The sequence below is a fragment of the Phragmites australis genome, chromosome 1 (genome assembly GCF_958298935.1).
Source record: "Phragmites australis chromosome 1, lpPhrAust1.1, whole genome shotgun sequence".
Lineage (NCBI taxonomy): Eukaryota > Viridiplantae > Streptophyta > Magnoliopsida > Poales > Poaceae > Phragmites > Phragmites australis.
In genome coordinates, this window is record NC_084921.1 from 39,918,115 (window position 1) to 39,943,146 (window position 25,032).

The window sequence follows — 25,032 nt, forward strand, 5'->3', positions numbered from 1 at the left end:
ATACTTGGAACAGTTGGTTTGGTGCAGTGGGGAACACCGAAGGGGCTCGCCTTCCGGCGAGTGACGGCAGAGGCAGCAGGTGTGCCAAATAGTCCATGGGAGGGGGCAGGCCGGTAAGGGATGTGCTAACGGGTGGCATTTGATTTTTTGCCATCTTATAATCAGGTATAGTGATAAATTTGCTACTATGTCTATTGTCATAGACTTAGAATGACTTATTTGTCATCCTCAACGAGAAATTGCCACTCTGGTAAAGTAGTAAAAAGTTAAATATTCGCTAACCAAAGGGGCCAATTACACTAATGAGAGGTTTCTAGAACCCTCTGAACCCAAGGCTCTGGCGAATCGTGTTTCGTCGATCCCAGGATTTGTGAGGTCCCCAAATCCGTTTGTCATCAACTCCATTGTCGCAAACGTTCCCATCAAAGTGATCTCGAGTTTCTAAAAGCTAGGGCTGGTGTGGTTTATTCGCGGATTTTACCTCCGTGCTGTTCAGGACGAATAAGGGGCAACCTTTGTGTTTGCTGCCCATCCTTGGTCTGCTGCTGGAGGTTAACCCTGCAATTGGTGCCAAAACCATGCCAAATTCAAGCTCCATAGGCGGAGCAACAATGAATCATTTGCAGGCAGGAGGCTCACCAGTGAAGTAGGGGAGAGTCAATCAAATTGACTCACTCCTCCAAAATCTGGAGCTAACTGAGGAAGAAGAAGTGGAGGTAGTAATTGAAAAGGATGTCGCAAATCTAAGAAGAAGATCAAAGTGGGTGGCTAGCAACTCTCAACAACACCAAGGTATACAGTGTCCAAGCATTAATGCGGCAAATGAGGTATGCATGGGCACTCTTGAAGTAAGTTAGTTTCAAAGCCTTGGGGGAAAACCTGCTAGTTCTTTAGTTCCAATGTAGGGGGGATTGGGAAAGAGTTACTGAAGATGGTCCTTGGATTTTCAGAGGCAATGTGCTATTAGTAGAGAAATATGATGGGAAAGCAAGACCATCAGAGATTCAGTTTCGTCATATACCAATTTGGGTGAGCATCTATGATCTCCCCCTAGGTTATATGCAGAAAAGCGTAGGTGAGAAGCTTCAAGACCGGACTGATAGAGTGATAAAAGTAGTAGATGAAGATGGATGGGGCTGGGGAGAATTTCTAAGAATAAAGGTTTGATTGGATATTAACAAACCATTGATAAGGGGGCTTTGGATTCGTTTGGATGAAGAAATAGAATGCAATGGGATAAGATCCATCAGGCACTTCTTTATTGTAAAATATGAAAAACTCCCAAATTTCTGTTATATTTGTGGAAGAATTGGACATGGGGAAGAGGAATGTGGAAGAAAGGTAGAGAAGGGAGAGAAGAAACAATACGGGAATTTCCTGCTGGCCTCTCCAGATCAAAGACAGAGGGGCAACGAAAGCTTGCCATCACCTAATTACCAGGATTCCAGTAGCCAAAGTGAACACAACGAATGTAAAGGATCGCAAATTGGAGGAATGAATATGAGAAGATCAGAGCAAGGCAACAGAAACTGGAGAAAGACAAATGAATTTGATGATGAGGTGGCATCTCCCTTAAAAACACTAGAGCGCAATCAGAATAAGGGAAAGGGAAAAGTAGCTCGAAATCTTTTTGAAGATGGAAGTTTTGATGAAACAGGCAAGAATAAATCAGAGAGGAGGGGAACAAAACGGTCAAAAGAAAAGGAACACAAAAGAAGAGGGAAGTAAATTGGAGGAGGAGAGCCGACTGAAAATGATATGATGGATGAGACATAAAAAATCAAGCTTTAGTTCCTCTAGATCACCAAATAAGGACCCATATAAATCAAGGAAATAGAAGTCAGGATATGCAATATGATATGGCAAGGGAAAATGATGAAATGGAAGAGGAGTTCCGATCTAATACAAAATTCCTCTACACTGAGATAAACATCCCCTACCATTTTCCAGTCGTTTCCTAGCCTAGACGATCGCCATTTTGATTTTCATCACAAAACCCTAGTGAATACTAGGTCTAGATATCTTTTTCGAGGTTTTACGTGTTTGGACTGTGCATTTCATCCAAGCAATTATAGAATACGTTCCTTTAGCCCTATAGAGTATTTTGGTGCCCTTCGTCGTCGAAGGTTTCACCGAAGTTCTCGCTAGTGACCCCATGAAGGTGTTGCCGGTAGGGTCTAGCGGTCTGACCACCAATAGTCAGTTCAAAATATCTAAATTTAGGAGTCAGACCGCCGTTAGGGCCGATCTGACCATTGGTCGATGATTTGACCGCCACCATACCTTCGGTCTGACCGCTAGGGCCCTAAACTTTCTTCACGCTCATAGTATGACCACCACTTGCATATCGATCTGACCGCCAACCATTCGAGGCTATGTGTACTTAGGTTACCTTATTTGAAGTTTCAAACTTTGAAACCCTAATCTTTTAATGGTCTTTTGCAAATATTTTTAAAACACGACGCTCTAATATTATATAAGCATGCATCATTTACACATTTTTCTATCGCTTATTTGTTTATGCAACGTGTTCTTGATTTGTTTAGAGAGCGTTGCGATGATGGTCTAAGCAAATGAAGGTGACGCTAAACTACTGGAGTTTTGTGAGTATTGTACGGGTAGTATCAAGCAACCACCAAAGAAGCAAGGCAAATATTTAAGCATATTGCACCCTTTTGGTTGAATTGAATGGAGTCTAAATTGATAGGTCATTGTTTAGGTATGTTTGCATGTTTAGCGAGTCGTTACCGGGTTTATATGGGTAGAACCTATATTGAGTTCATTACTTCTACCTTGAAATTGTTGATTATCCATATCCTTGTCGTCTCGGTAACATTGTTGATGTCTAACTTAAGAGTTATTCAAAATACTTAGCAATGCATAGGTCCCGGTAGAAATCGAGCGATGGTTCAATCATTTTTCGCGAGCTTAGGGCTTACTTATTGTTCATAATTACAATGATGGTGATGATGCGGTGCTAGGGGTAGGTCGGGAGTGGAACTCGGATGCCATAGGCTGTGTGCATCGTTTAAGCATCGTACGTTGATATTGTTGGCTTTAGCATTTTTCGTATAACCACATATTCGGATAATGGATGAATGAGCCGAGTATCATATGCCATGCTTACGCTTATTGTGCGTCCCTATGGTGCGTAAAAAGATAAAGGAGAAGCAAGGTGGTAGGGAGCCGGAGGTGTCCGGGACACGCTCACTGTAACCCCGGTGCCATAGGGGTATGCGCAAGTGGGTAATTCTGGGTATGAGAAAGGTTGTCTCAGGGGTTAAGAGGATGGACCCGGGTCATGTAGGTAAAATTGTACCCCCTGCAGGGTGTAAGAATAATTCAAAATATTGTGCTTTCGGTCATGAGCATACTTCTGTCATCTACATCGGTCGTAGAGTTTCCTAATTTGCGGATATGACATAGTATGTTGGGTTTGGTAGTTGAGGATTACTGATTATATGAGATGATTCCTTTTATATTTATGTGCAGGTTGATGTTGCATGATAGATGTGCTTTGAGTTAAGTATAGATGCTCACATATAGATGTTAGGTTGCTTACGCTTATAAATTTACCTTAACCTTCTGGTCTACTCCTTGCTAATGACTTATTGCATAATCTTTGGAGTCGAGTTATCTATATGTACCAATTATGGATTAAATCTTACGAGTACCTTTGTATTCATGCTGCTCTTTTAGGTTCTGCCAGTGAGGAAGATCTCGTGTTTGGCTACTTTATGCCTGCCAATGTACGTGGTAGGGATGAGTAGTGCAAACTACTCGTGTGACGTGCTTTTGGGTGGAGCCTAAGGACATATGGCTTCACTTAGCTTTTGATGTTAATAGGTGTTATTATCCGCTGCGTAGTTTCTAGTTTTGGTTAGGAGGTGATCTGTTTTTTACCCTCCTAGCTTTATTTTTGTTGTAAATTGTGTAAATGGTTAAGTGTTTAAGAACTTGTAATATAATTTAATCACTCGCTATTTCTTAAGTTTTGTTCTAATGTTATATATTATAAAAGCATGTGTTTTGATCTTAGGCACAAAACACGTGTCAGGATTACCGGAATTGGATTCTGGTTAATCGTTATGGATGTGATTATGTTATAGATCATTCCTAATGATGAATTAGAATACAATTTGGATGATTCCTCACAATTATCAAGACTCAGATAAACAAAGAATGGAGGAGAAAGAAAATATGTTAGGTAATCTAAACATGAGATCGGCAAGCTATGACAATGGGGCTCGCTAGGAGCCATAAAGCTTTTATGTTGCAACTATCGGGGTTTGGGGAGGTCCCCGGCAATTTGCTTGCTTCTGACGGCACATAAGCATATAAACCCCAAATTGCTTTTCCTTTGCGAAACCCATCTGGGAAAAGCAAAAGCCGAACATCTAAAGAGCGGAATGGGAGATGTCAATATGGTGTTGTTCCCAAGTGATGGACGAAGTGGAGGATTAATACTTATGTGGAAAAAAAAAGTGGATGTTACCCTGCAATCCTTATCTCAATATCATATAGATGCAGGGATAGTAGACGAAAATGGGAGAGAATGGAGATTCACTGGCTTTTATGGTGAATCAAAATGGGGACTAAAGTATAGATCATGGGAGATGTTGAATACACCCCACAATAAGGAGGACAGATCGTGATTAGTGGCATTAGATTTCAACGAAATACTTTTTGGGCATGAAAGAGAAAGGGGACAATGTAGACCATAGGAACATATGGATGCTTTTAAAAATGCATTGGATCACTATGGGCTGGAGGATTTGGGTTTCTTGGAGATATCTTCACATGGTGGAACAAAGCACATCGAAAGGAGAATTAGAGAAAGGTTGGATAAAGCGGTGGGAAACTAGAGATGGAAGTTCATGTTCCCTGATTATGGAGTTATCCATATATCATCTTACCATTCTGAAGATAGATCAGTTCTAGTTGACACCTTCTACTACAAAAATTTGATACATAGAAAAGGAAAAAAGCCTAAGCGTTTTGAAGCAAAATGGCTACATGAAGCTAGGTTCCAGGAGGTGGTACAAGAAGCTTGGGAGAAAGCACAACACATATATGTAGAGAATAATGTAGTGTGTGCCTTAAAACGTGTGCAGGAAGAATTACATAAATAGGATAGGGAGGTACTAAAATCAACCCATAAGAGAATAGTAATGTTACAAAAAGAGCTTGATCAAGTTATGAAAGAGGAAATAACCGATATATCGATACAAAGACAAAAGGAGATTATTGAAGAAGTAAAGAAGTTGCTAGAACAAGAAGAGATTTTCTGGTTCCAAAGGGGAAGAGTTAACTGGATGCAAAAGGGGGATAGAAACACATCTTTTTCCCATGGACATGCTACTACAAGACAAAGGAAAAATTGTATAAAGAAGATAACGGATGATAATGGTTGTGCGAGGGAGGGAAATGAGAACATTGAATAGGTGATAACAAGCTATTTCAGTGGTCTGTACTCATCAGAAACTGAAGGTACTATACATGAATTTCTTAATTGTGTAAGCTCTAAAGTAACAAGAGAAATGAATGAGAGCATTTTGAACCCTTTTTGGTGGAGGAAATAAAAAAAACTGCTTTCAGTATTAGGGACCTAAAAGCCCTAGCCCGGATGGAATACATGCAATCTTTTATAAAAAAATTTGGAACTTGGTTGGAGAGTAGAGTGTTAAAGAGGTCCAAAAAGTGCAAAACACAGCTATAATACCAGAAGGATGGAACGACATAGTCATAGTGCTTGTACCAAAAGTGAGTAACCCTGAAAATATGACTCAATTTAGGCCAATCAGCCTTTGCAATGTAATTTAAAAGATCTTCTCAAAAGTTCTAGCTGATAGGCTTAAAAAATTTCTTCCTTATATTATCTCAGAATACCAAGGTGCATTTGTCACCGGAAGATTAATAACTGACAGTATTCTAGTAGCTTATGAGGTGTTTCACGGTTTCAAAATCAGAACGAAAGGAAAAAATAGCCTATGTGCAGTTGGGTTAGATATGAATAAGGCATATGATAAGGTGGAATGGGGATTCTTAGAAAATATGATGAGAAAACTTGGATTTTATTAGTGGTGAATTTCCATGATAATGGCATGTGTCAAAACAGTTAACTACCGTGTTTATTTTAATGGAACCCTGATAGACACTTTCATTCCTAAGAAGGGTCTACGACAAGGAGATCCATTATCTCCCTACATGTTCTTGATTTGTGCAAAAGGTTTGTTGAGCTTGCTATCGAATGTTGAGGCTAGAGGAGATTTTCAGGGAGTAAAGGTATGTTCTTTGGCACTGGTCATCTCGCATCTTTTATTTGCTGATGATTCCCTAATAATGATGAGTGCATATGAGCAAAATGCAAACACTATCAAGTCCATTCTTCAACTATATAATACTAGCTTTGGGCAAAAAGTAAATTGTGCTAAATCTACTATTTTCTTCAGTCCTAATACCAATGGAGACAACAAAAGATAGAATTAGGGCAATTTTGCATATTTCAAATGAAGCAAATTCTGATAAATATCTTGGACTTCCAGCACATGTGGGCCTGTCTAGAACTTATACTTTTAAACATTTAGTAAATCATGTGATTTCCCGGGTGAAAGGATGGCAAGAAAAGAAGTTATCAGTAGTTGGCAAGGAGATTTTGATTAAAGCAGTGGCTCAGGCTATTCCATCATATGCTATGTCATGTTTCTTGTTACTAAAGAAATGTTGTGATGATATGATAAATGCGATTAGCCATTTCTGGTGGGGTGACACGGAAGAAGAAAGTCATATGCACCGACTTGCTTGGCACAAAATGTGTATTCCTAAAGAAATGGTAGGAATGGGCTTTCCGGACCTTCATAGTTCACTACTATAGAAATGATTTAGTGGGATGTCACAGTATAGACCCTTTTATAGAGCTGTCTGTGCAAATATTACTATAGACGGCTTCAAGCTAGAACCATCCAAAAAAATAACAAGAAGTAGTTCCCATAGAGTGGGACAATCTAGTTAAGATGGTTTCTAAATAGAACCGTATGTATAAATGACGCAGTACAAACGATTCTCGGATAGGACTGTCTATACTGATTGGAGCGTCGCACTTCGCAAGCCCCCACGCATTCTCTACCCATTTGTACTTAGTCATCGCCTATTAGTACACCCTGAACTTCAACCGCCATCGATCCACAGAACCCTTGCAGGCTGGGTCTCCTCTCCTCACGTCTAGGTGTGCCAACGCCTCGTCTGCGATCCCTAATTTGGCTCGATTCGAATCAACTTTTGCTTCTCCTCGTGCAGGTCTGACCGGTTCCATTGCTGTTTCCATAGGAATCAGCCATGAAGGGGGCCAAATCCAAGGGCGTCGCCAAGGCCGATGCCAAGTAAGAATCGTGCCTTTCCTATCTTATTTCTATTTGTTCTGGCGGCAGATCTGCTTATCCAGTGCGCCACAGATTCAGTTTTGACCTTGTTTTCTTTCTTTCTTTCGCCATTGTTGTAGATTGGTGGTGAAGAGCAAGGGAGCGAAGAAGCCTGCCTCCAGGGGCAGGAAAGGGAAGGCTGGCAAGGACCCCAACAAGCTCAAGAGGGATTCCAGTGCCTTCTTTGTATTCATGTAAGATCCTTGTTTTTCCCATCAGATCTTTTTCGCTATTTTATGGGTGGTGGTGGTTTGATCTAGATTTGGTTAGGGAGGAATTCCGCAAGGAGTTCAAGGAGAAGAACCCCAAGAACAAGTCTGTTGTTGGTGTAAGTTGCTAAAAAATCACTCATTTGTTAACAATAATTACTTCGATCTGTGATTAGTTTGTTTGTTCTTATGGGTTATTCTCTTTTTCTGTTGAATAAAACATTCAGGTGGAAAAAGTAGTCGATGATAGGTGGAAATCCCTGAGTGATGCGGTAAGCTTCCTCCAGACAACACATCGTTGTTAGTTGTGGTTAGATTTGACTACATCTGTGCTAATTATTAGTGTACGTACATGCATGTATGTGGATTGCAAGACAAGGCTCCCTATGTAGCAATTTTAAGTATGTATCTTTGTTTCACATAGTAGGGTACTAAATTTATTAACGTGGTAAAGAAGATGATGATGGACAAACTTGTGAGGCAATGTGACATGGGGTCAAGAAGATGGCCATGCTCAAACATGAAGAGACCTTTAGGCAGCAGGTAATACGTATTCAGCTCTTCCCCACTGCAAATTCTTCCATGCTGCCGGTGAAGTATGATCTGCTACTGATCATGGATCACCTGCTCTTTGCAATCATCTGATCAGGTCCACGAGCTACACCGCCTATGCCGCATCCAGAGGCAACTGATTAGCGACCTGGTAGAACCGAGCTGATGAGCACCCGCTAGTGCAGCAAGTAGCCGCAGCGGGTGCTGAACCTACAGCTCCCCGCGGTGGGCACAATTTTATTTTTTGGAATTTTTTGTGTTAGTACAGACGGTTCTAAACTACGAGCTGACTGTACTCTTCCTAGTTCACAGATGGCTTGAAGTTTCGATCATTTGTGATATTCCCCTAGTACAGATGGCTTCAACGTCTATACAAATCTTTTATACAAATGTTTCAAAACCCTTATATACAAATATGATTTGTACAGACTCTTTTCTACAGACGGTTCAAAAAAGCATCCCGCATGAGGTTTTCGAATTATCTGTATAAATATTTTCTCTAGTAGTGGTTTTAATTTAGCTATGCTTGGAAAAAATGCCGGCACATTATCACAAATCTAGAATCAATATGTGCTAGAATCCTCAAAGCTAAATATTTTTCTAATACTGATTTTATGCATGCGCATAAGAAAGAAGTGCCATCCTTTACATGGCAAAGCATTTTGGTAGGAAGAAATATCCTAAAACATAGGACAATATGGAGGATAGGCAATGTCAATCAGGTCAACATTTGGAAAGATGCATGAATTCCATCAAATACAAATGGGAAAGTCTTAACCCCAAGAGGAGGTATGTTATTAAATAAAGTCTCCGAGCTGATCAACCCAATTAATGGGAATTGGGATGCGGAGTTAATTTGGACCACTTTTCCCCCATTTGATGCTAATAGAATTCTTAACATCCTCCGCCCACAAACAGAAATGGAAGATACTATTGCTTGGAGATAGTAAAAGAACAGAAATTACTCTATGAGATCAGCCTACCACGCGAAATGGAATGCACAACTACTGGAAAGGAGGCAGGTAGATAGGCACCAATAAAGCAGCTCAGCTCATCAAAAGGTGTGGGGAAAAATCTGAGGCACCAAGAAAGCAGCTCAGCTCATCAAAAAGGTGTGGGAAAAAAAATCTGGAAACTCAAAATACTGGGTAAAGTAAAGATTTATATATGGACTGACAAATGTCAACCTATCAATTAGGGTAAGTACTACCTATGCAATATGTTCCAAATTTTCGAAACATTCAAGACATGGCATTTTTTATGTGAAAGAGCTGCACATGTGTGGAAAGCACTGTGCTTGGAAAAGGAAATAAAAGAAGCGCGTAATGCTACAACTTCTAGTGCAAAAGTGATAGACTATATCTTGCATATGCCGAAGAAGAATTCCCCGTACTTGGGCAACTTGACTTCCATAGCACTATGGAGAAGGCCTGCTGGTATATTTGATGGGTAAGAAATAAGTTGAGAAAAGGAGAGCGAGTATGCACTCCATCACAAACTACCCAGACGATATGTGCCTTCCTTAAATCTTACATTCGAGCAATGGAAAGTACTAGTTTCAACACAAAGGAGCAGGCATTGAAATACTGGATGAGACCACCAGCAGGCTTTGTAAAACTGAATACTGATGGGTCCTTTCATGAAGAATCTAGGCGTCAAGGCATTGGTGCAGTAATCCGAGATGAAAGGGGTGGTTTCTTAGCTGTTGCTTGCTGGCCGGTTGTCCATGCAATAGGCCCTTTCACAGTGGAATCAGAGGCAATACGTAATGGCCTTTTGCTTGCTAATCATATTGGCTATAATAAAATCATAATAGAGGCGGATGCTTTACAAGTTTATGAAGCAATTTGTTACTCGAGTAGTTCAAGAGCTCCTCGAACAATATATATTGAAAAAGCTAGGCTTTAGGCTTTATCTTTCTCCAAGGCGATCTTCAAACATTATCCAAGTGAGGCAAATGGCTAGCGCACAACTTGATAAGAAAGGGTTGTAGTATTGAAGAAGCATTAGTTTGGTTAGTGGAGCCTGCAAAATTCATCATATGTAATCTTGTAGACGATGTAACTCATGTGAATAAATAAAATTATGGATTGCCTTTGTTAATAAAAAAAGGGAGGAAGGGGGGCAGTCGCTAGTGGGCCTTTTGCAAACTAATAGCCTAGGATGATGAATCAGCATGCGGGTGCGAATATTGCCTAATTACCCCAAACACGATATATATCAAAACTTTTTTAAATAAAAATTGCAAATATGTGGGTTTATTAAAAAAATAGAAATCCTGACTCCTATCTCACGCTAGAAGGGCAACATATTCATTTTTTAAGTTAAATAATAGCATCATCTAAAAAAAATTCGTAATTTTCAGACTATTTCAATAGTATTTTGAATTTAAGAATATTAAAACACAACTTTTTTATTTTTAAAGCTGTCCAACAGGCGAAAAGAGTCCAGACCAGATGCGCAATTTTTACATATATGTTTGCAATTTTTTATTTTAAAAATAAAAATTCATATATACAAGCCCCCAGGGAAACTCACGACCTCCGGGCGGCGCAATTCGCAGACTCCCCCTCGCCCCTCCTCTCGCACGGTGCAGTCAGGTTCAGCATAGCGGCGCTGCCTCTCGCCCTGTCGTTCGCTCGACGGCAGGCACCCGTGACTCTCCCAATCGCTGCCTCGCACCGCACGAGACGACCGGGACCAAACCCTAAGGCGTCGGGCGGCGCGACACTGCGAGCGCCGAGGGATTTGGGGGCGGCGCGGGCGGCGGTCAGGGCGTCAGCCGGCGGCGGTTGCAGCAGGCTGCCACCGCGTCGCTCGGCCAGGGCCCTGGACGGCAGCACCAGGTAGACAACTCTCTTCCTCGGTTCTTCTCTCTTGTGATTCGAACTTTGGGTGAATTGGGGATTTTGTTTTGGAATCGGACCAAAGTGCAAACGGTATGATTTTTTTTAATGTAGATCAGCTCGAGTTGGTTGCTACAAACATGCTCGGGCATGAGTGCCATGGCTCCGTATTACCAAGCTGCGACGCTGATTGCTTCTCCGTCTTACCCTAGCGCCATCGCGTGGTCAAGTGAGAACTTGGTGGCTGTTGCCTCTGGTCACCTTGTCACTATCCTGGTACGTGCCATTCCATCACTCAAGGTATTCGTGTTCATGTCATACGCTGAGCCGTCATAATATTTTATCTACGGGATCAGCTTGACCTTGTTTCCATCATGCGTCATTTGTTTCGATTTTAGAACCCAGCTGTGCTTCAGGGGCCTCGTGGATTGGTTGAGCTTCGCCGTAGTGATCCTTTTCCCATAGGAGTGGTTAACAGAGAAGGTAAAATCGGTCTTCAGTGAAATAGAAACACTGTTTTTTCTTTTTTTAATCAAAGTTTTCCTTGTGTATATAAGCTACTCAGGAAAATTGATGGTCTACATGAATTAAAAGAGAAGTTCTATCTTGTGGTCCTTTAGATTTGGTTTGTGTAGCAAGGAAAATGCATGTGAGAATTCAAGCTTCATAGTTACTAGTTACTTTCGGTCATGGCGGGTAATTTGAAGTTTTGGACTGTGGTAATTTGAAGTTTTGGACTTTGGTGCATAGTGAGTTACTAGTTACTTTCGGTCATGATGATGAACTTACACATTTGTTTTTATTTATTTGGAACAATGACAATTCAGTTCATCTATGCCATAACAAGAATTTTTTTCCTCAACATTGTGAATGTGGTGGTGCTGCTCAAAATAAAAAAAAAGAACTTTGGGAACTGTAATGAGTAAACAGTCTTGCTAGTTGGACCTTTCAGTTTTATTGGCCATATTCTACTCTATGATAAAAAAGAAGTAACCATTCAAACTTCAATGAACAGTCCATTTTCCATTCCAAGTGTCAACCCACCTGATCACCTCCTAAACATTTCATAGCATTCGTTTCGTTTTATACATACAGTAGGGAAGCTTTCCGGTACTGTCTTTTCATCGAAGGAATGTGAAAAGAAGGAACTCCAATGTGACCATGTGGATGTCTTAATCTTATTTGATCTGAAATGTTCAATTCTCAACATTTGCAGATCTCTTTGAGCCATGTTTAGTGCCCACTTGCTTAGCACGCGATTCTGAACCATGTGCCCGATCAATTTCATGGTCTCAACAAGGATTTGCACCTAATGCTGGGTATATATATCTTCCATATTCAAAGCTAAAGCTATTACCTTGTCTAGTTGTAAGGTTTATATATGAGTAGTATTAGGTTCATCTGTTCATCATACCCCACTTTTGTTTATATGGACGAGTATTTTAGGTGTTTGCTGGCTGTTTGCACTGTGGATGGTCATGTGAAGCTTTACCGATCACCGATTTGTGAATTTTGTGACGAATGGGTTGAGGTAAGCATTTTCCATGGTATATCAACAATTTTAATTTTACGAACAGTTGATATTGAGATTGCTGGGAAGTTAGTCTGAATACCAACCGAATTTCTGAGCAACACTGATTTTTCTTGTGTTTGGTTTGGTGTAGGGCCAATGTTCATGCATAGTGCATGTATTGAAGCAAACATTTTTTTAGGACAAGGCAGTTAGAATGAGCTCAACATTAATTGCACAAGCTAGTTTGCAGTCAAATTGTTATACTATATACTTTTTTACTTCTGTCCCAATCAGAATAAAACTTGCACTTTGCAGCCTTTCTTTAAGGAATAGCTTTTGTCTGCTCCTAATTTTTGAAATTTTACTCTTGCCAGACACTTAGTTTTTGTCTTCATTTCATCACATTTGCTCATTTGGATTGATCACTTGGTCTGGGACACAGATAACGTGGTGCTTATCAACTTTTGATTCATTGTTCTAGGTCGCAGATATATCTCAATTGCTGTTTAACTACTACAAAAATATAAATTTTGGAGAGGACGTTGGTTCTCATTCGACTCCTCAGGTAAGATATATTCTACTCTAGCGCTGAGAGCTCCATTCCCTTGATTATCTCAGAATATTTTTTTGTCTGAATATATGGTTACAAGTTTTCTTTTATATATCAGAAGAGTGCAAATACCAATCACACAGAGGTTTTGGGCTGTACCCATGAATTGCAACAACTTCTTTCCTGCAGGGGTCCTGGACGGAGAAAAATGAAACCATCAAGGTGGGCGATACTTCTCTACTTACACATCATAATGTTGTTAATAAAGAAAATATCACCAGATTTTAAATAACAAGATGGTCCAATGAGGTTAGTTCAAGAAAACAGATTCATACATTTCTTAATCAGGTCAGGAGTGACTCCACTGAAAGATATGTGTTTGTCAAATTGCCCTGGCTTGGGTGTCACTTGCTTTCTGGGAGAGTGATTACACCTTGAGATTTTGTAATGCTTAAGTGGTAAATGTATAAATATTCTGTAGTTGCTTTCTGAATGAAGTCCTATTTGGAAAGATGTTCTCTGATGAATAGTTATAAAAAAATTGCAGTAATACCATCTGCTAATTCATCTCGAGCTGTTTCCTATTAATATTCCATTGACTTACACTAGCATAGATCTAAGAATGATTTGTAAATTTTCTAGGTTAGAGAAATAAGGATGGCCGTTAATGTGGTTGTATAAACTAATATACTAATGTGGGGTTGAGGCTGCTAGCAGTAGCAGTGCATGAGGCTGGGGCAGGTTGGCCTAGCTTTAGTTGGAAGGCATTGGGGATAAGATTCTTCAGCTAAGTTGTTAGCTAAGAGACAAAGAAACTAGAGTTAAGATAGTCACTTAGATGGTCCTTATAGATGGACTCTATTTTAAAAAGATTAAATCAATCAATGAATCAATTTTCCTTCCCTAAGAGTTTTGCTCACTGCTCAGAACCTCTGCACGGTGGCTGGGGAGAAGCACTGCCTCACGCCAGAGGGTGAGCCTCCTCCTCATCACCACATCTGCTCCAACCTAAATTGCACATTTTCCTTCCACTGAAAACTAACATACATCTCGCTTTATGTGTTGTTTCTGCTGTCCTTGTATTACTGATGCTTAATGAGAAAAAATAAATTAAGATGAGGGGCATTGTTAAACTTTATTCGTTTTAGCTATTATGTGGACTGCAAACTGTCATATGCAAGCCTTATCTACCGGTTCATGTGTGGATGTCACTATCTTCCCTCTTAATTTATTTTGTTGCAAGAAGCTGGCATTCTTGGCAACATTTCTAGCATTCATATACTGAACTGGAATTTATTAAAATAAATTTTGGTTGAATGTAGAGTTGATGATTATATTTACGATGACAACCAAAATGGTTTAGATGTTTTGAAGGATGCAGACTTCTCATTGAAACCATGTTCTAAGTCAAAGAAGAAATCTTTGAAGAAGGTACACATTTTTCATGTCCATATTTAGGCTGAAGTTTCTATTTTTTTCTTTTAACTCGTAAAAGGAAAATCATGTTATTTCTTAACAAAGGAAATAACTAATTATCCTGCTAAGTTGAAGGTATTTCAGAGCGTATTGTACATTACTCTTTTCTATTTGAATTTTGAATCCATTTTATGTTTAACACTGCTTTATTTTTTTCCCTGATTGTGATTCCAGATTGTAAAACCTGGACATGAACTTGCTGCTGTAAATGGACAACACAGCTCACAAAATATTAAAGCACAACTGTCTTCCAATGGAGAAAACAAGTCTCTTCCTCTTATCACGGGAAAACAGTATGCTTGTCGTGATTCACTTTTGTCTTCTCTCGTAGTTGCATGGTCTCCGGTTGTGTCATCAAGTGACTTCACTTGTTTATCGAGGAATTGGTGCATTCTTGCTGTTGGCTCCAAGTCCGGGAATGTTTCTTTTTGGAAAATGTGTAAGCCTGAATACTACACAATAGATGTTGGCATGGTTACCAGAGATCCAATGCTCATAGGGGTTCTGCAAGCTCATAAGTCATGGGTCAGTGCCATAAGTTGGGATGTTTCTTCTGAGGGTTCTTCAAAATCTTCATTACTTTTAGCAACTGGATGCTCGGATGGAAGGTGAGCACAATCATGCATATTGTTTGTACATGGTTATGTGCTTCCTTTGCCCCTATCATTTATTATTTGTTGCATGGCTTTTCATGGGCTCTTCATGATTCATGACATAGAAAAAGGGATCAATGTAATAATCCTATTTTAAAAACATATTTTGAGCCGCTAAATAGTGCTTTAGAATAAGGCCCAAGTGGCTGCATAAGCAGCAGAGTGACCATGTGAGAACTGGGCGGTGCTGAAAATTCTTTTCCCACATGCCCAAAAGATTATTATTGGTCATTACCTCCCTAAGTACAAAATTTGGTATTCTGACTGTTCTTTATTGTCTCTTGAATAGCTATTAGTTTGCAGTAAGTGTTCCATATCTCATGTTGAAGATTTTATTTCTTTTCTCAGTGTGAAGATATGGTCGGGTAATATTGAAGGATTAAATCAGTGTACGAGTGCAGAAGAAGTGCCCTTTGCATTAGTTGCTGAGGTACATAAGAAGCATCAATCTAGTACAGTTTATATTTAATACTAAAAATTATGGGATGTCAAATGAATATAGCATGCTCGTTTCTGCACGTTAAAGTTTCTGTGTTCTCTAATTTAATATTTCATTCTAAATACTTCTTTTGTCAGGTCACCACTGATTTGTCAGCTCCGGTCTCATCAATTTCATTATCCGTACCTACTCAGCCTCAACATGAAGTTAATTTGGCAATTGGAAGAGTATCTGGATCTCTAGAAACATGGATATGGAATACATGTAGCAACAGAATTGAGAATACCAGTGCATGCCATGCACATGATCAAGTGGTAAAACTTCAGTGTAATTATCTTTTCTCTTCAACAAAAGAAAAAAAATGACTAACATTACCATAGGTTACAGATTTATCATGGGGTTTAGATGGCCATTGTTTATACAGCTGCAGTCAGGTTCGTTGACTTTCCACGGGACTATTTGCTTGCTGCCTCTTTATTCTAAATTATGTTTTAGCTAGAAAACTGGTCCCTCAATAGGAACAGTTTGAAAATATGTGGATCTGATTGAAGCAATTGAATTATTGAAAGTTTGAGGACTCAAGTAAATATACGAACATGGATGTGGGACCTGTGGTGAAAATTACTTATGCTGAAATATATATGAGTCGACCACTCCAGCCAGCTATGCCGGCCAATACCGTGGTCCCTTGTGTATCCACTCTGTTCTGTTTTTCTTGTCAGACTTGTTGTTTTGGGCATTAACGTTGTCTCCGATACACACCTATGATTATCACTTTATCTTATTATGTGTTAGCAAAAAAATAAAACTAAAAATATAGCGTGACAAGTCTATTAATATCATTACAGTATGACAGACCTAAATATATACTTGTAGAATTGTTAATATATGTGTGGTCATTTTTTTAATTGACTGTATGCATTCTAGGATGAAATGCTGATAGCTGTGGTATATTGCCTCGTGCTATGGCCCTTGTGCTGTATTCTAAGCTATCATTTTTGCCTCCACCTTCTGCAGCTTTGATTACCTTTCTATACTGTCTGTTTGCACTTCCTTGTTTAACTGCTGAAAGTTTATTAGACCCCTTTTGACTATGTTACTATTTGACGAAGTGGTTTCAGTTTTGACATATATACCTGAAATAACATGAAAAGCTGAAGGCTGTCTTGATTGTTGATTATCTTACTAACTCCATTGACTGTGGTCTTGCAACTGAATATTCTATACTGTACACTGTGTTATCCCTCTTGATAAGTTCTTCGATCCTTCACACTTTGAGAGTTAAAGTGCTTCAAAATTCTCTCTTCTTTGAGCATTGGGTTACCTGCTGATGCTTTACATTTTGCTTCTTTTTCAGGATAATTCTGCGCACTGTTGGATCTTCCATGAAAACCACATTGAAGAAATTCCTGTGCATACAAATTATCCGGAGCTAAAAGACTCGACAGATGTAAAATAGATACTCAAGTGTTTCTCATCCTTGGATGTCTGACTTTTCTTTTTTCTAATCGACTTCAAAATGATTATGCAGCTATCAGAAGTATCTGATCGATGCTTTGGTCTTACACTAGCACCTGGAGCACAAATGATTGCTTTGGTATGCTTTAGGCTTGTATCTGACATCTATTGCTCAACTGTTCAACTGAACAGTTGTTTTACTTGAGCTTGTAAATACATAAGCTACAAGAATTGATTGTAAATACATAAGCTACAAGAATTGACTAATGTTATCCTTTTCAGGTCCGCAGTTTGGATCCGAACCTGTTAAACCAGATGTATCAAGCCAGGTAACTTTGTTTATTATTTCATTGTGAAAAGTACTGGGGCCTTGTGGTAGAAATCATTAAATTATGATTGTTTTAATATAACATTTATAGACCACATTGTCATGGTAATGATTTTGTTAATTAAAACAACAGGACACAAAAGGCGGTGGTTGAGTTCATTTGGATTGGTGGTCAGTTTCTTGGTATTCCACTAGACAAGAGCATTCATGTATGCAGTCCACAATCTGCAATCTTACCTGCGACTAACTTGTGGTGGGGATCCAACATTTTGTGGTCATTAAAGAAATATGAAAATGGTGAAAGGGAACTTGTCTTATGGGATGTTGTCACTGTGTTACAAGGTTTCAAGAAATCTGCACCTACCTTTCTGGAGACTCTAATGTATAAATGGGTATCAGATTTGTTTTCAGTGGATGCCCGATCACATTCAAGACATGACATGATGTCCAATGCCAGTTTGCGGAAGCTACACTTGTTGAATATAATTTGTAGAAAAGTAATGCTTAGCGATCAGTATCCTGATGCTGAAAAGGAAAATGATGCAACAACTGATTTGTGGAACAATCTTCTGGTAAGCAGTGAAAGAGAGCTGCGGGAGAGGCTTGTGTCATTCACCTTTTCTGCTGTCTTAAATAGAACTGCATATTTGCTCAAGGACGACTCTAATGAAAACAGCTGGTTCCCAGTTGGAGTTGCCCAGATGGATTCTTGGGTATCTTTGAATGGAGAAGTGCATAACCAGCTCAAGTCTCTCAGATTGAGGATCAAAGATTTAGGAAGCAGGTATCGATTTCACTAATCAATCCATCATCTGTCAGCTAATTTCATTCGTGAAGGACATAAGGCATATGTTAGTTTCACCAGTCCACTCAAATGTCACCTCAAAAGAGTTTTCTTGAACTGTAACGTTGGATGGGGGACTCTATTGTTTTCTATTTTGCAGGATCGACTCGGTGTGCGAATACTCGGTTGAAGAAACCTGCACCTACTGCTCTGCACCGGTTCACTTCAAGTCACCTGATGTAGCCATTTGCAGCGGCAGCAGTCCTGCTACCGCCTCAACAGAAAGGCACAAGTTGTCAAGATGCAGGACATCGATGCGCTTGTGCTCCGTTCTGCAACCAGTGTGGCACTGCGTATGTTGCGGAGGAATGGTCGACAAGCTGTTGCCGGAGACATTCTTTACCTCGCCGGCATCCCCTTTGGATGCCAATCGCGATGATGAATCTCTTGATTTATCAGCACCCGCTGTCCCGCTTTGCCCCTTCTGCGGCATTCTGCTGCAGAGGTCGATGCCGGCATTTCTGCTGTCCCCCTCGCCGGTATAGAATCTAGTCTCAGTTGCCATCCTCCAAGTGTAACATCAACTATCTTAGTGCATTAGTTCGAGTTTGTTCTTAGTTGAGGATGCTTGTGATAGTGATAAGAAATGTTGCCTTGGCAGAAATACTAAGCATGGCTCTCAGGCTCTGCCATTAGTGGCACGCGTGTTTGTGCTAGGCTTGGCTCCATCATGTAACACATTCTTTTGACCACTCGAGTGGCTTGTTAAGGCGAGCAGTGTGCCGCTATGCATGGCAACAATACAACAAATAATTGTGACTGATTTCTTGATGCCTCACCAAGCGCGCCGCCACCGACCCACCGGCTAGCCTGGTTTGGCTGGAGCCTGAAAAGGGAGGCGGCCACCGAAGCTTCCCTTGCCATTGCAGCCAGCGGGAGCGGAGCTCAGCAGCAGCGTCGCTCACCACCGCAATTTTGTCCTGGCACGAGGACGAGACGAGGGAGCCAGGGGTGGGTGGGTCCGGCGCAGTAGCCTTTCCCATGTTGACCGCACGATCGCGTCCATCGCGTCAACAGACTCCATCATCTCCGGACTCCCTGGCCCCGGCCAGGTGAGGGCACCACTCCTCGGTTTTTCCTATTCTTCTTTCCTTGCCTTGTTCCTTCATCTCCTCGAGTCCTCCCCAATCGCGGCGTTCTTTCTTGGCGTTCGGTTATCGTTTGATTCAGGAGGAGTGGGAGCCGTCATGGTGAAGGACAGCGCGTACTACGACATCTTGGAGGTCAACACTGACGCCTCCGTGGCCGAGATCAAGAAGGCGTATTACCTCAAGGTGCGTGATTGTACCCCGATCCAACGCTGACGGTATCTTCGTGCAGTGCGTTCTTGTTTCGTGATTTTAACTGCTCTCTTTTGGCGATGTTTGGGTTTTGGAAGGCCAAGCTGGTGCACCCGGACAAGAATCCCGGTAACCCTGATGCCGCCAGGAAGTTTCAGGTAGATTTTCTGCTTCTGTTCTACTGCGTTCCGTGGGTTTTGTTACTTCCAGAGGGATTAGAGTGCCGTAAGAGAGGAAACAGTGCAGGCATGGATTTTTAGATGTCAAAACCAATAGGATGGTCACCCTGAAAATGTGTTATGTTTCTCATGATACTTTTTTTGACTATATAATTCTCAACACTGGGCGTTGCTGTCTGCAAAAGCTAAATGCACTATCGCAAATGATTATATAGCACAGGAGGATCTGTCTCTTGTCTCTGCATCTCATCCATTGTCTTTGTAGATGGTTGGCTCGCAATGAACACTGACTTGAATTGATTGCTTTTACTAGGAACTAGGCGAAGCCTATCAAGTCCTAAGTGATCCTGTGAGAAAGGAGTCGTATGATAAGCATGGAAAGGAAGGTCTTCCCCAGTAAGTCCTGAATTTATCTAGTTCTATCTACTTTCTCCAAACACTATTTGATAAAACACAGGACTAGAAAAGTTTTATTTTTTTAACGGAAAACCGAATTGCCACAAACGATTTGAACTTTAAGTTGGATGTTACATGTACATTATAGTAGTTACCGTACGAGTCTTAGTTGATGGTGTCACTATATTTCTTTTATTGATATTTCAGAGATATCATGATTGATCCAACTGCTGTCTTTGGGATGCTTTTTGGGAGCGACTATTTTGAAGATTATGTTGGTCAACTTGCGCTAGCATCTGTTGCTTCAGTAGGGATGGAAGAAGAATCAACTGCCCCAGAGGCAAGGACAAGGATTCAAGAGAAGATAAAGGTACATTGCGCCCGTAATGATGGGCTCTTTTGCTACTATCAATCTCCTCGGGGTCAGGAGTTGATGCTTAAACCTTAATAACTTCTCTGAGCTGCAGGAGTTGCAAACCGAAAGAGAGCAAAAACTTACTTGGAGCCTAAAGGACCGGCTTCAACCATATGTTGATGGGAAGCAAGATGAATTTGGTGATTGGGCAAATGCAGAAGCGCAACGTTTGTCTCAAGCTGGTAAAATCTAAGCTCAGTTTTCATCCCCATTTTCAGTCCTTTATATTTTTTGAGAAGTATAGGCATTCAACTTTTTTGCTATGCACACACTCGTCTTAATTTTATTTTGATCATGAGTATAGAGTAGACTTATTTATTTTCATTCCTTCATATCTTTGTTGCATCAAAAAATGCTTCTAGGACTTTAAGGGCATGTTTAGTTCGCGTCTAAATTTGCCATATCTAAGATAGTCACTATAAATTTTTAGCCAACTGTTTAGTTGACTGTCACAACTGTGGCTCGTGGCAAGCCACACTTTGTTAATCTCTTGGCCCACATGTCATAGACTCAGTTTTTTGACTAGCTTTGCCACACTTATGGCTAAGAATTTGCTAACCACACTTTTTTTGGGGTAAGCCACATTTGGCTAACCTTAAATGTGACAAACTTAGGTGTGAACCAAATATGCTCTAAATGGCACAGCTATTGTAGTATGACATCTAGAAGGTTCATTTGCATTCCTTAGGTTTAAATTATAAAGATTTTGTTGATGTTTTCATGTGGTTAATTTGTATAAATGATTTCTCAGCTTTTGGTGAGGCTATGCTTCACACTATTGGCTACATTTATGTTCGACAAGCAGCAAGAGAACTCGGAAAAAGCAGAATGTATATGGGTGTGCCATTCATAGCTGAGTGGGTAAGGGACAAGGGCCACCATGTAAAATCGCAGGTTAATGCCGCTGCAGGTAAATCCTAGGATATTGAAATACTACTTTTCTCGTTAAAGATGAGCTGATTCTTCAGTGAGTCCTATACTCCTATTACAGGTGCAATTGCTCTGATACAGCTACAAGAAGGGATGAAAAAGATTGAGGAGGGTGAGAACAAGGAAGAGCAGCTTATGAAGAGTATTGAAGAGAAAAAGGATGCAATGCTCAATTCTTTGTGGAAAATTAATGTGGTTGATATTGAGTCAACGCTTTCACGTGTCTGCCAAGCAGTAAGGATGTTCTATGTTATTCCTTTGTTATATCACCATGCATGTATATTCATATTTCCTTTTATATGAAAAGTCAATTAGAAAAATGAACAATCTTTGTACCCACTTCACATTTAGTGACCCCCCCTCTCTCTAGGTTTTGAAAGAAAATAATATTTCCAAAGATGTTCTGAAGCTGCGAGCTAGAGGATTGAAAAAGTTGGGGACAATATTCCAAGTAAGTATTCTTTTGGCCTTTTTTTTTTAACTTTTCCAGCTAGTGTGCCAGGACGGAGCCATTTCTGTAAGCCCCAGGAATTACAAGTTTAGAAATTAGAATTGCATTGATCTTTTATCTCTATGTGCGTACCATTTTAGTACCTTCTCTATAGTCATGAGGACTGAAGTACGCTGTATCATTCTTTTAGTAAATCTCATTATAAACTGTTGTTAAACATTGAGGACAATGTAAATTTAATCAGTACTAGAAGTCAAATACGTAGTTTAACCAGAGTCTAAATTGGGTCTTCATAATCTTAGAGCAGTTTCATATATCCCAAAAGAAACGTGAACACACTTTTTTCTAGAATACAACATGAACACAATTCGTTTGCTATAAATTTTTATCTACTATTGTTGTCATAAGACAGTAAGTAGGAACCTTGGAAAACACACCAGAACATTGCCGAGTTTTTCATAGAAGAAGAAAATTGACCCAGTTTATAAATGAAACCAGACTAAAAAACATATAATCGTTCGGTTGATTTAAGAGAACCGGTAGAAACCCCCTGCACAACAGACAAACTCCGCCAGAGTAATAGTCCACAAGGGCACACTACAGCCATTTGAACACTACAACAATTGACCGATTACGCTGTAGGATAACGCTACCAAGCAAGACTGTAGCTACGACTTCCAAAAACATCCACAACAATTGTCTCAACCACCAACTCCACCGCACCTGCCTATTGTTGATTTAATTCTTTGAAATTGACTTGCATGTTTCAGAGTTTTGTTTTGCTTTGTTGCATCCTGGCCTGAATCCTAAGTGTTTTTAACTTACATGTTTCAAGTTTCAGTGTTGCTTTGTTTACACCCTTGCTTGCAGTCCTCAGTTTTTCATCTCATAGCTAACTGCTACCACCATTATGAGTAATTTCTCGGCATTCACATTCTCCATGTAAAACTAGGTAGCAAATTTGTAGTGAGTAATATGGAATCCGTTGTAAAACCAGGGTGCAAAATCACACTACCGGCGCGAAAACAGTCTGCGTGTTGAAGCTGGCACGGCAGAAGCGACACCGTCGCACTGAGGACAAATCTGGATAACTGCCACTGCTCCCCGAGACTTGAGCCCGACCGCCGTCGAAAGGAGCCAAACATTTTTCTTTCTCAGAAGATATGTACCATACGAAGGCAAAGTATTTCTACCTTCTTGATATCTTGCTACATATACGGTATTCGTTGGCCTGCGAAATGTCAATATCGATGTGAATAATATTTGAAATAACAGTGCGACCCATAATGATAAGCGACTTTGGATGTTTACAATACGATTCGAATGAAAGGCATCCAACGCAATGAGATACTCAGCTTTGTACTTGTATCTCGTACGATGTAAATATACCGATTTACTAGTACTTCACCTGGAATGCTTGAGACCAAACCCGAGGGAGCCGGGCCAGCCGGCGGCGTACGGCTCGGGAGGCACCACTTCCCTCTACGGAGCTAGCAACATCGCTCGTGGTTGCGCCGGGAGAGTACGGCACGGCTGGGCGCGGTGAGCCACGACCTTAAGGGCGCGGCGTACCCGCACGAGGGTGTGGGCAGCGGCATCACCACTCAGGGTGGCACGGCGTACCCTAGAGGTGGTGTCGGCCCCTGCGAAATGGCACTCGCATATGAAGGAATGGTTGGCGGGAGCAGGGGTATCGGCGCCACCGCGGCTGGCATGGGTGCCCAGCTCCATCCGACTAGGGAGGAGCACACTATGCTTGGCGAGAAGTTGAGGCGCTCCGGCAGCTCCAGCTCCAGCTCGGTAAGTTCTTTGTAGCCATATATCATCTTGTGTTCAGTTGAGCGCTTGTGCTGCATGTTATTGTCGGTGGTATCAACTGATGTGATGTTACGACGACAGTCATCCGAGGATGAGGGGCAAGGCGGGCGCCGTAAGAAGAAGAGCATCAAGGAGAAGATAAAGAAGAAGCTTCACCCACAAGCACGAGGAGGAGAAGTCCGGGCATGCCGTGCCGGCGGCCGGTGGTACGACGACGGGGACGCACGAGAAGAAGGGCATCATGGAGAAGATCAAGGAGAAGCTCCCAGGACACCACTGAGCGTGCACCTCAGTTGGGAGAGACTTATTTCTTGTGCACTTGGCCATGTATCCTGTATCAGTACGGTTTACCTCGGTTGCGTGCATTGTGTGTTCTGTGGCATGAGGAGTTGTGTACTGCTAGTAGAATACGGGTGCTACGTGTGTACCTAGCTCCTTTCGGGGAAATGGCTGGCGTGATAGTTAGGTCGGGCCTCTCGTGTCATGACATGTATCTCTGTATGCCGACACATGGCACTGTCGTAGCTTAGGTTGCGTTGTGCTTGTGCATGTATATGCGGTACTTATATCTGAGCTAAACTTCACTAGCGGTTCCTAAACTTAGGTCGAGTTCTGATCCTATAGTCAAATACTTAAGTTTGTCTTATTATGAACTCTCAAATTGTATAGTCAAACACTTAAGTTTGTTTTATTGTGTCAACTAGGTCTAAAACCCATTTGACCCCTCTGAGCGCCGATGTGGTGTGCTGGGAGGAGCTGAAGTGGATTGCATCTTCTTCTTCCCCTTTCTTTCCTGATTTCGGCTCTCTCTGCCGACCTCAACGAAAGCAATGGCGACGACAAGAAGCATCCCTACATGCCATCATTGGCAAAGGGGGGTGATGGCGATGGAATCGGCAGACCCGTTAGTCGAAGGTTGCCACCCTCATTTGCCGTGTGGGGAGGTTTGATCGGGCTTTGATCGGTCACGAGCAGCGAGTCTCGGGGGCGGTGGCAGTGAAATCGGTGGACCCGTTAGTCGAAGGCCGCCACCCTCGTTTGCCGCACGGGAGATTTGATCGGGTTTTGACCGGTCACCGGCGATGAGTCTTGGCTGGGGAGGGGTACCACGCGCGTCAGTGAATTGTGGCGGTTCCATTTGAGGCATCAGCGCATTGTGGCGGTTCCATTTGAGGCATCAACAGTATCATGCACGATGATGACCATGGCGGGCGGCAGCACTCAGGTCGATGGTGGTAGTGTGCTGCAGAGGTAGAGAGGGGAAGAGAAGGGGGTGG

General features: G+C 41.3%; 2 protein-coding genes and 1 pseudogene across 5 annotated transcripts; all 3 read left to right on the forward strand.

The window, feature by feature from the left end:
• The first annotated feature begins 10,690 nt into the window (after window positions 1–10,690).
• LOC133918741 (uncharacterized) lies at window positions 10,691–19,064 on the forward strand. Of its 4 annotated transcripts, XR_009909835.1 has the most exons (18): window positions 10,691–11,025; window positions 11,140–11,301; window positions 11,424–11,508; window positions 12,242–12,344; window positions 12,472–12,556; window positions 13,020–13,103; window positions 13,207–13,310; window positions 14,411–14,519; window positions 14,739–15,172; window positions 15,566–15,647; window positions 15,794–15,970; window positions 16,037–16,090; window positions 17,014–17,106; window positions 17,188–17,253; window positions 17,397–17,443; window positions 17,576–18,014; window positions 18,130–18,226; window positions 18,387–18,527. XR_009909835.1 is itself a non-coding variant. In XM_062362797.1 (17 exons), the coding sequence occupies exons 2-17, from the start codon at window positions 11,176–11,178 to the stop codon at window positions 18,769–18,771; spliced, it is 2,682 nt and encodes an 893-aa protein (XP_062218781.1). In that variant the 5' UTR covers window positions 10,692–11,025; window positions 11,140–11,175; the 3' UTR covers window positions 18,772–19,064. The 4 variants fall into 4 exon arrangements, 3 of the variants coding, with proteins under 3 accessions (XP_062218781.1, XP_062218763.1, XP_062218772.1); XM_062362797.1 differs by having other exon boundaries at window positions 10,692–11,025; window positions 13,210–13,310; window positions 17,576–18,226; window positions 18,387–19,064; XM_062362779.1 differs by having other exon boundaries at window positions 10,693–11,025; window positions 17,576–18,226; window positions 18,387–19,064.
• A 124-nt stretch (window positions 19,065–19,188) lies between these two features.
• Window positions 19,189–23,250, forward strand: LOC133918761 (chaperone protein dnaJ 10-like). Its single transcript, XM_062362812.1, has 9 exons — window positions 19,189–19,560; window positions 19,665–19,724; window positions 20,059–20,141; window positions 20,349–20,511; window positions 20,609–20,738; window positions 21,308–21,466; window positions 21,548–21,720; window positions 21,857–21,937; window positions 22,935–23,250. Exons 1-9 carry the CDS (start codon window positions 19,474–19,476, stop codon window positions 23,010–23,012), a joined length of 1,014 nt encoding a protein of 337 aa, XP_062218796.1. The 5' UTR covers window positions 19,189–19,473; the 3' UTR covers window positions 23,013–23,250.
• A 337-nt stretch (window positions 23,251–23,587) lies between these two features.
• LOC133884828 (dehydrin Rab25-like) lies at window positions 23,588–24,287 on the forward strand (annotated as a pseudogene).
• Window positions 24,288–25,032: the final 745 nt, after the last annotated feature.

Excerpts from the sequence above, each read along its gene's own strand:
- LOC133918741 (XM_062362779.1), top strand. The coding sequence starts at position 11,176 with ATGAGTGCCATGGCTCCGTATTACCAAGCTGCGACGCTGATTGCTTCT. Across the intron at positions 11,509-12,241 it reads AGGAGTGGTTAACAGAGAAG|ATCTCTTTGAGCCATGTTTA; the intron begins GTAAAATCGGTC and ends CAACATTTGCAG. Across the intron at positions 15,648-15,793 it reads CCTTTGCATTAGTTGCTGAG|GTCACCACTGATTTGTCAGC; the intron begins GTACATAAGAAG and ends TTCTTTTGTCAG.
- LOC133918761 (XM_062362812.1), top strand. The coding sequence starts at position 19,474 with ATGGTGAAGGACAGCGCGTACTACGACATCTTGGAGGTCAACACTGAC. Across the intron at positions 19,725-20,058 it reads ATGCCGCCAGGAAGTTTCAG|GAACTAGGCGAAGCCTATCA; the intron begins GTAGATTTTCTG and ends TGCTTTTACTAG. Across the intron at positions 21,467-21,547 it reads GCAGGTTAATGCCGCTGCAG|GTGCAATTGCTCTGATACAG; the intron begins GTAAATCCTAGG and ends CTCCTATTACAG.